This window comes from Hyperoodon ampullatus, assembly GCF_949752795.1.
Source record: "Hyperoodon ampullatus genome assembly, chromosome: 15".
NCBI lineage: Eukaryota > Metazoa > Chordata > Mammalia > Artiodactyla > Ziphiidae > Hyperoodon > Hyperoodon ampullatus.
The window spans coordinates 17,667,884-17,678,250 of NC_136928.1; the positions used below are offsets into that span (position 1 = coordinate 17,667,884).

Here is a 10,367-nt window from a genome sequence, read left to right on the forward strand (position 1 = left end):
AGATGGGACTGGCTACCCTCTTACCCTTTTTCTCATCAAAAGTTTTCTATTAAAATTTGAAACTATGATTTTTATCAAAGAAATTAGTGATAGAGTTGCCACATAAAATAACCATATGCCCAGTTATATCTGAATTTCAAATTGACAATGCATAATATTTTAGTATAAATGTCTTCTAAATATTGCATGGGACTTACACTAAAAAAAATATCATTTTTTATCTGGAATTCAAATTTAACTGGGATTCCGATATTTTTATTTGCTAAGTCTGACAATGCAAGCCAGTGAGACACAGGATTCATTTCACAGAAGTCCACATTACAGCTCACATCCATGGAAATACCTTTAAAGAGACACAGCCTTTTATTTGCACACACCAGACCGCAAAATGCAGATAATAATTCTTTAATGTGATTCATGATATTTTGATGACATTTGGGTCAAACTCAGAATTGCTGGCCTCATTGGCTAATTTTATCTGTGTAACAGCTGAAGCTGCCTGCATGATAATGATCTTGGGTCTGAGCTGAAGCGCTGGAAGCCCTGTCTTTTGAAGTATTTGGCTCGTGCAAGGACATCATTGCAGAAGCCACAGCTCAGGTCCTGGCTGCTTCAGGTGTAGTCACAGAGTCCACCTGGAATTTGTGAGATGGGTTAATGCCAAGCCCACAGCCCCTCGCTGTGGCAGGGTGCTCAGCAGTTAACTCAGATTCTCTTTCCTAGTTGCTTTTTAGGAGGCAACTGAGGTTTGGGAGAATCTGGTGCAATGAATTATGTTTGTACCTATTAACTCCATGCTGGGAAACCAACCCATGGGTTACACAAAGCTCTCAGGTGCTGGTCAGGGGTCCAGGTTGGAAACCTTCTCTGGATTTCTTTGATTCTAACAGTCAGGACCTCAGTCATCTGGGAAACCTGGGCCTTGCTGATCCAGGAGGTGGGGCATGAAGGCCAGGGTCCTGTGAGGAGAGAGGCCGAGGGTAATGCAGCTTCCTGGGATCAGGGCTACTTTTTCATTTCCCTTTTTCTCTCCTCCCCTTTGGCAGAACCATTGCCACCTTCAATCTCCCTGAGGATAAATAGTAAAGCTACAAGTTTAGGCAAAGGAAGGGACGAGCAGACATTTCACAGCTGTTTTCAGGGTAATGGTGGGAGACAGAGTTGGAAACCAGAGGCGACAGATGTAGCGTAGGGACCAGTCTGATGCCCTCTTTCAGTGCTGTAAGCATAAACCTTCTAAACAGATCAGAAAGGGGATTTTCTATCTGGACTTGTAACTCTCCTTTCAGATAATCTGAATGTCTAAAGGTAACTTTTCTACACTTTCTTGTACACCATGTGGGTTTCACCATATGTAGGAGAAATGTCTGACTCTGGGGAGTTCTTTCTTCATCATCAAAGGAGATGGACTCATCCTTTACAAAGGAAGCAGAACAGGGCAGGAGAAATGATGCCTGCCCTGACATCACCAATGATGTCCTCGGTCCCAGTACTGCATTTTCCAGCTGCTGGGTGACTTTGTGGCAATGACTTTGTCCTCGCAAATCCACTTCCTCACTTGTAAAGGGCAGATGACTTGCCTCCCCCACCGACTTCATCTCATCAGTTTATTGGATGGGTCCCCACATCAAAATAAGGTAAAGTATTTGAAAGTACTTTTAAATTGTCAAGCGTCATGTACTTTGGGAAGCCAATTTAAAGATCATTGAGGAGTACATTTTCCTAAAAGCTTAAAGTATGAGTGCAATACTTATAAGTTTCTCAACGGCGACAACAATGTGAAATGCATAGGAAAAACATGTCCTCGGGCTTCCCTGGTGGCGCAGTGGTTGAGAGTCCGCCTGCCGATTCAGGGGACGTGGGTTCGTGCCCCGGTCCGGGAAGATCCCACATGCCGCGGAGCGGCTGGGCCCGTGAGCCATGGCTGCTGAGCCTGCGCGTCCGGAGCCTGTGCTCTGCAACGGGAGAGGCCACAGCAGTGAGAGGCCCGCGTGCCGCAAAAAAAAAAAACAAAAAACCATGTCCTCGTTACGTCCCTTGCATCACCAATTCAGGCAGCACAGAGTTTATTCGGCAGTGGGGTTAATGAACAACCTGTTCCCTGGAAGTTTCTATCAGGCAGCAAGTGATACCAGGCAGAATTATTGCAAATCCTCATAACTAAGAATTGTGTAGAAATAAGACAAGGGAAAGGGAATTCAGTATTTGTTGAGAATCTACCAGATACCAAGTGCTTCTTCACATTATTTCATTGAATCTTCATAACAATTCTCTGAGATGGCATTTTTCAGATGAGGAAACTGAGACCTAGGGAGAGTAAATGATTTATCCAAGGTCACATGGTTACAAAATAACAGAGCAAGGATTCAATCTGTGATCTCTCTCCTGCACAATCACCTTACTGGAAATCCAGAATAGGGTTTGGTTGCTGACAGCCTGGAAACACAGCATAATTTACTTTGAAAAGAAATTGTGGCTCTAAACGAAGCAGGAATGTTGCTGTTCACATCTCCCAGGTGGAGCTGTGGTTCTCACAACTCCAGGGAGCATCTTTTACTCCGTATTCTGTGGAGCGGTGCTCCAGGGATGCCATCAGCAATAACGAATGTGAAGGAGTCCCTTGGGGTTGTGACAAGCCACACGTCATGATTGGTGGCAGGTTACCTGCACCACCCTGGCTCCATCGCCCATACTGTCCGCATTGACCAGGACGTTACCACCGCATTGACCAGGACGTTACCACCATGGTGTCCTGGACAAGACACCAGCGATCACGGCACGGTCCATGCAGTACTTTAGGCCAACTGTACACATGATGGGTTGATATCACAGGAGGTATGGCATGTCTATTTCAGCCAGCCTTTCAGAAGCATGAACTCTTAAAGCAAACACAGAAGGAAGGAGGCAGCTTGGTGTGACTCGTGCTGAGACAGGAGTTCAAGAAGAGAGAGAAAATACACTCCAGGGACCTGGTCAGTGGTCTAGGACTGAGAAGCCCAAGTTTTGGTCTGAAATCCCTTGTGGCCATCCCTAGACCTGAGATTATGAGTCTCCTCCTTTGAGCTTGCGTCCACATCCCCTGAGGAGTGTCCTTTGTGCTCCTCAGCTGGGCTCTCAGGGGCTGCTCTGGCCCACCCTGGAAAACTCCATGGGCACAGACACCATCAGCTCCATCCTAAGCATCCCAGAGTGACCCAATAAAATGTACCTGTCCATCAGCTACCATGTGACAGAATAGGAGAGAAAAGTTCTCCCAACTCTTCAAGGAGTCCTTAGAGAGTTTCCCTGGCAGGTTTCCTCATGCCTGGCCACCTTTCTGCCCTAAAGTGACACCCAGAATCACGTGAGCTTAAACTTTTATGAAATAACAAGAAATGGCAAAATGAAGACCAGTGCTAATTTACCTGGCTAGCCCACTTTCCTGGTTTCACAAGCACTCTCATCCACCTTACACCAAACAAAGCTGTCAACACTGTAAAGTAAGGGCTATTCTCACCCTTCCAGTGGATGCTCAGGAGACCTGAGTGACTTGTTGAAACCCCAGAGCTAACACTCAGACAAGCTCTGTGGACCCCACGTCCAGTGATCTCTCCATCACTCCGCTGCGTGGGGCTGTGGGAAGTAGTGGGAACCTAAAGGATATGCTGAGAGGATCAAAACTGTGGGGAAGGACAGGGAGGCTTGGGGTGGCATCTCAAGGGAAGGGACAAAATCCTGTGGAAGCCACGCTTGCCAAAAGGAGTCACCTTCTGAGAGAAAGAGGAAGAAGAGGAGGAGGGCGAGGTGGACAGTGAGATGATCAATACCACAGTATTTCAGACCTCGACATCTTCCAATCCCGCAAGAAGCCCCAGGGATGTAGAGGGTCTGGAGGTCTCCATAGCGTCCCCAACTGCTGCTTTCAGATGAGCCTACAAATGGAGAAGATGTCAGCCTAAGACATTGAACTAGTAGTTCTGATCCTGCTTCTATCCATCATGAAGTGATGTTAATAAAAATAACTGGGGCTTCCTTGGTGGCTCAGTGGTTGAGAGTCCGCCTGCCAATGCAGGTGATACGGGTTCGTGCCCCGGTCCGGGAAGATCCCACATGCTGCGGAGTGGCTGGGCCCGTGAGCCATGGCCGCTGAGCCTGCGCGTCCGGAGGCTGCACGTCCAGAGCCTGCGCGTCCAGAGCCTGTGCTCTGCAACGGGAAAGGCCGCAACAGTGAGAGGCCCACGTACTGCAAAAAATATATAATAATGATAATAACTATACTAAAATCAATGACAACAGGAACTCAATTTGCCATGGAAACACTTTTGAAATTTACAGTATGGCAACTAAGTGATCACAGATACTAACTTCTTACCTCCTCTTCCATGGACTCGACAACAGTTGGAGCAGTTATACTACTTGCAAAGCTCTGGGGCTGAACAGTGCTGTTGGGTGGGTGTCTTAAAATCAAAGCAGAGATTCTGTGTTCCCTGTAAACTAGTCCTCATCTTGTGTCTTAGGTGAGCTCGGCACTTCTCCCTCAAATACTCCTAACTCATTGGTCTGGTGAGATACTTGTGTTTGCTCTGGAGAGACATGTAGTATGTAGCCTGGTCCTCCCTGGGATCTCAACCCAGACCCAAAGTAAAGGCACAGCTGGTAAACTGGGACTTGGAATTGGCTTCCCCTGCTCTTGTGTGCACTTCTAGGTGGGAGCCTAAGACAACAAAGGGGGGAGGATACGTTGTGAGGTCCAGGACCAGGTCTCTATGCCGGGGCTCCCTCTTTCCCTTTCTTCCCTTTCTCTCTTTGCCCTTCCATCTCTCTCCCTAACTTTCACTGTCATTCTAGTCACTGAAGGGGAGGGCATTCTCTAGAATTTATAATTCACACCACAAGGAGGGCACGTGAGCCAGCAACAAGTTACCTACAGGGGCCAGGAAGCTGCCCCTTGACAGAATCATCTCACTATAATCAGCCTGTAATGACTTCTCATTAGATTACTCTTTTAGATTAATTTAATCTTTGACTAAATTAGATTATATCATCAAATCTTAATGATATGCAGATCTTTGGAAATATATCTGTTGCACATCATCATCTGTGTACTGTAGGTTTATGTAAATGCATTTTAAAGTTCTGTGTTCTTACTAAGAGCTTCATGGGATTGACATCTGAAAATACTGGTATTTTGGAGTAAATACTTCTATTTTAAAATCTTGTGATGAGTAATCTAAGAGAAATGAGGAAATGAAATGACTTGGTCTTTTATGAGTGTACTAAAAATTAAATGAGCCAACAGTTCCTTGTTTATTTTTTAATCAGTGCACTTTTTATCTTTATAATTGGTGACAAATACCCTTAATAGTAGTTGGTTGTATCACTCATTACTCCTTGCCCTGTAGTCTCTCCCTAATCACATTATATGCTCCCCAAAGTTTCTTTTTCTTTTCTCTTGTAACAGTCTTTATTTTAAAGTCCATTTTGTCTGATATGAGTATTGCTACTCCAGATTTTTTTTGATTTCTATTTGCATGGAATACCTTTTTCCATCCCCTCACTTTCAGTCTGTATGTGTCCCTAGATCTGAAGTGGGTCTCTTGTAGATAGCAAATATATGGGTCTTGTTTTTGTATCCATTCACCCAATCTATGTCTTTTGGTTGGAGCATTTAATCCATTTATGTTTAAGGTAATTATTGATAATGTATTTTCTGCCATTTTGTTAATTGTTTTGGATTTGTTTTTGTAAGTCCTTTTTCTTCCTTTCCTCTTTTGTTCTCTTGTGATTGTTGACTAACTTTAGTGTTGTGTTTGGATTCCTTTTTCTTTTTTTGTGTGTATCTATTATAGATTTTCGGTTTGCAGTTACCATGAGGATTTGATATAGCAGTCTGTATACAAGCAAGATTGTGTTAAGTTGCTGGTCTTTTAATTTCAGATGCATTTCCAATATCCTGCATTTGTGCTGTCCTCACAATTGCTGATTTTTTTTTTTTTTTTTTTGGTACGCAGGCCTCTCACTGTTGCGGCCTCTCCTGTTGCGGAGCACAGGCTCCGGACGCGCAGGCTCAGCGGCCATGGCTCACGGGCCTAGCTGCTCTGCGGCATGTGGGCTCTTCCTGGACCAGGTCATGAACCCATGTCCCCTGCATCGGCAGGCGGACTCTCAACCACTGCGCCGCCAGGGAAGCCCAACAATTGCTGATTTTGATATCAAATTTGTGTGCAGATGATTTCCTACCTTTACTGTATGTTTACCTTTACCAGTGAGCTTTTCCATTTGTAATTTTTGGTTTCTAGTTGTGGCCTTTTATTTTCCACCTAGAGAAGTTCCTTCAGCCTTTGTTGCAAAGCTGGTCTGGTGGTGCTGAATTCTGTTAGCTTTTGATTGTCTGTAAAGCTTTTGATTTCTCTGTTGAATCTAAATGAGAGCCTTGCTGGGTAGAGTATTCTTGGTTGTAGGTTCTTCCCTTCGATCACTTGAAATATATCGTGTCACTCCCTTCTGGCCTGCAGAGGTTCTGCTGAGAAATCAGCTGAAAACCTTATGGGAGTTCCCTTGTACATTATTTGTTGCTTTTCCTTTGTTGCTTTTAATATTTTTTCTTTGTCTTTAATTTTTGTCAGTTTGATTACTATGTGTCTTGGCATGTTCCTCCTTGGGCTTATCTTGCCTGGGACTCTCTGCGCTTCCTGGACTTGGGTGACTATTTCCTTTTCCATGTTAGGGAAGTTTTCAGCTATTATCTCTTTGAATATTTTCTCAGGTCCTTTCTCTCTCCTCCTTCTGGGACCCCTATAATGTGAATGTTGGTGCACTAGATGTTGTCCCAGAGATCTCTCAGACTGTCCTCATTTATTTTCATTCTTTTTTCTTTATTCTATTCCACCACAGTGATTTCCACCATTCTGTCTTCCAGCTCACTTATCTGTTCTTCTGCCTCAGTTATTCTGCTACTGATTCCTTCTAGTGTATTTTTCATTTCAGTTATTGTATTGTTCATCTGTTGCTTGTTCTTTAGTTCTTCTAGGTCTTTGATAAACATTTCTTGTATCTTCTTGATCTGTGCCTCCATTCTTTTTCCAAGATTGTGGATCATCTTTATTACCACTACTGTGAATTCTTTTTCAGGTAGATTGGCTATCTCCACTTCCCTTAGTCGTTCTTCTGGAGTTTTATCTTGTTCCTTCATCTGGAACATATTCCTCTACCATCTCATTTTGTCTACCTTTCTGTGATTGCAGTTTCCTCCACAGGCTGCAGGGCTGCAGCGTTTCTTGCTTCTGCGGTCTGCCCCTGGTGGATGAGGCTGTCTGAGAGGCTTGTGCAGGCTTCCTGGTGGGAGAGACTGGTGCTTGCCCACTGGTGGGTGGAGCTTGGTCTTGTCCCTCTGGCGGGCAGGGATGTGTCAGGGGGTGTGGTTTATTGGACAGCTGTGTGTTCAGGAAGACTTTCAGCAGCCTGTCTGCTGTTGGGTGGGCCTGTGTTCCCACCCTGTTGGTTGTTTGGCCTGAAGCATCCCAGCACTGGAGCCTACAGGCTGTAGAGTGGAGCCAGGTGTTGGTGAGAAAATGGTGGCCTCCCAGAGGGCTCACACCAATGAGTACTCCCCAGAACTGCTACTGCCAGTGTCCTTGTCCCTGCAGTGAGCCAGAGCTGCCTCCCCCACCTCCACAGGACACCCTCGAATACTAGTAAGTAAGTCTGGTCCAGTCTCTTATGAGGTCACTGCTTTTTATCCTGGGTCCTGGTGTGCACAAGACCATGTGTGCACCCTCCAAGAGTGGAGTTTCTGTTTCCCCCAGTCTTGTGGAATTCCTGTGATCAAACCCTGTTGGCCTTCAAAGCCAGATTCACTGGGGGCTCCTCCTCCCATTACCAGACCCCAAGCTGGAGAGCCTCATGTGGGGCTCAGAACTTTCACTCCTGTGGGAGAACTTCTATGGTATAATTATTTTCCAGTTTGTGGGTCGCCCACCTGGAGTGTATGGGGCTTGATTTTATCATGATTGCACCCCTCCTACTGTCTCATTGTGGCTTCTTCTTTGTCTTTGGATGTAGGGTATCTTTAACACTTTTTTGTTGATGGTTGTTCAGCAGTTAGTTGTGATTTTGGTGTTTCCATAAGACGAGGTGAGCTCATGTCTTTCTACTCTGCCATCTTGTCTCCTTCACCCAAAGTTCTTTATAGTCCCAAAATTCCTTGTAAAATTTTAAAAAATATTTGTTGAATGGATGGTTCAAGAAAGAAAGGAATGAATGTAAGGCTGGCCCTATCTGAGAAGTTTTTAAAATTCAGAGCCAGGAAAAAATTTGCTTCTCTTGAGGAACTATGCTTCCTACTTTTCTTTGTCCAAAAAAAAAAAAAATTACCTTTTCCTCTTTGCCCCAGTTGCAACGAACCTTAGGACCAAATCTGAAATTCAAGCATGGCAACGATGTCAGCCTCAGTGGTTAGCTGAGTCCCATCTCCTTGATCCCAGTGTTGCTAGTTTTTTATTGAATTACATTAGTTTTACAATGGTAAATCACGTCAATGCTTCTGTAGAATTATATGGTCTATTAATAAATTCAATAAATACTTCTGGTGAAAGAATTTTTATAGAGAAACAGTGAGCATTTTTCAATAATATGGATTTAAAGTCTGGCCCAAGCAATGCTGCTGTAAGTCCACCCCACATTCTGGAGAACCCCCTCCTTTTGTGAGGCACCTGGCAAGAGGCTGCTTGTCAGTGGCTGTTAGCAACTCCAGGATTTGTTGAACAGCTTGGTGGGAAAAAGAACATTTCCCACTGCAGTTTTAAGTATCAGAAGTACCACTGTGTTCCCATGCTTATCTTTCCCATCTCCAAGGTCATTTGGGAAAAATACAACACACTCACCAGTAAAGGCAAGAAGGCCCAGAAGTAGCCACAGCACCGACATATTGAGGACTTGGCACTATGGATCCTAAAATGATTTTAAAATAGAAATTAGCTCAAAGATATGAAGATATCAATTGTTGTCATAACATTATGTAGTGTTTCTATGGAAAGATGTGAAAAGAATGAATGTGTGTCCCCCTGTCTGAACTAAGAAAATTAATTATTTGAATCATAATGAAATAAGCCAGAGTGGGACATGTACTCCATCCATCCTTTTAATTAGCTTAAAAATGATGAGACTCCTGCTCAGCCCACAGGGACTCAACATACTGTCGAGTTACCAAATACAGGTTCTTTTAGGAAACCAAGATACGTTGATTCTCAACGATGAGAAATATGGTGATCTGACTGCAGATCTTGAAAAGCCAATTTCTGATGCATGTACCTTATCCCAGTAGCCTCTTCATTATCAAAAGATAATACCAAAAGTAGAATTTCTTATCAGTGCTTCTCTTACTTTGGGTTCTTTTTCCTTCAGTTAAGAGGAAAGGTTACACTTTCCTTGGTGCCTAGCCATAGTCTTTGTTTGGTTAGAAGGAGTTGGAAGACATTCCCCACTGCTCTAAGCCCCCAACCTGGGAATCTCAGACCCCTTTTGTCACCTTGAGCCATGTTTCCCATTCTCCCTCTGTAGGACTCCTAGGCAGGAACAAACCTGGGCCAGAGCCTGGGGAGACCAATAAACAGGCTATGTCCACCAGCAAAGTCAAATCCTCATGAAGTCAGGTCATGATAGGGGTCCAGGATTGAACTCATATGGGGGTCAGCAGACAAGAGAACTGGTCACCATCAAGCGCTTGCTCTCAAATACTTTCTCATCCCAGCCATTCCTCTAATCACCTTCCTCGTGTACAAAGAGCCCTGGTTCCCCCACTAGCTACCAAATGAATATACAAATGCCACCCAGAATAGCTTGCCGCTGACCCCAGGGGATGCCTGAGGAGCCAGCCACCTGCCCCCAAAGCCTCCACCTTCCATGAGCCCCTTCTACTGCTGGCTGCTCCCATCATCTCCCTTGGTCAGCTGAGCTTGGCTACGATCCTTTTGAGTTATTACTATCATTACAAGTGGGGTGTGTATATTGGCACTTTCATAATGCTTTTCTCATCTCTTTTGTTTGAAGGTTAGTATTATGGGTGGTTCCTTCCAAACACCCAGGAAGAGAATATGTCAAGATGAAGAAGAGGTATTAAGGAAGTCATTTGGATTAACAAAAAGCCATGCTTTTTGTTTTTCTTCCCTACAACATTGAGATGGTCTATCTGATTTCCCTTAGTTGAGTAGAAAATGTCGTGCCCAGTCCAGAACACCAGAAAGATACAGGAACTTTGAATTTTAGCTGTGTTTACAGGAACTCTCAGATTCAGTCACCTAACAGGAATCACCCACTGAGCCCCCAGCACTGAATGAGAGAGGACACTCCATCCCAGGAAAAAGAGCAGAGAAAGAGCCATGTAGGTACAG

General features: G+C 44.5%; 1 protein-coding gene across 1 annotated transcript; it reads right to left on the minus strand.

Annotated features, from left to right (window-relative positions):
- Window positions 1-474: 474 nt before the first annotated feature.
- On the minus strand, window positions 475-8,904 carry LYG1 (lysozyme g1; the record flags this gene model as incomplete). Its single annotated transcript, XM_079720640.1, is given in 6 exon segments — window positions 475-603; window positions 811-925; window positions 2,741-2,826; window positions 2,830-2,876; window positions 3,807-3,911; window positions 8,862-8,904. Coding segments are annotated over 6 exon segments (525 nt in total).
- Between the last annotated feature and the right edge of the window lie 1,463 nt (window positions 8,905-10,367).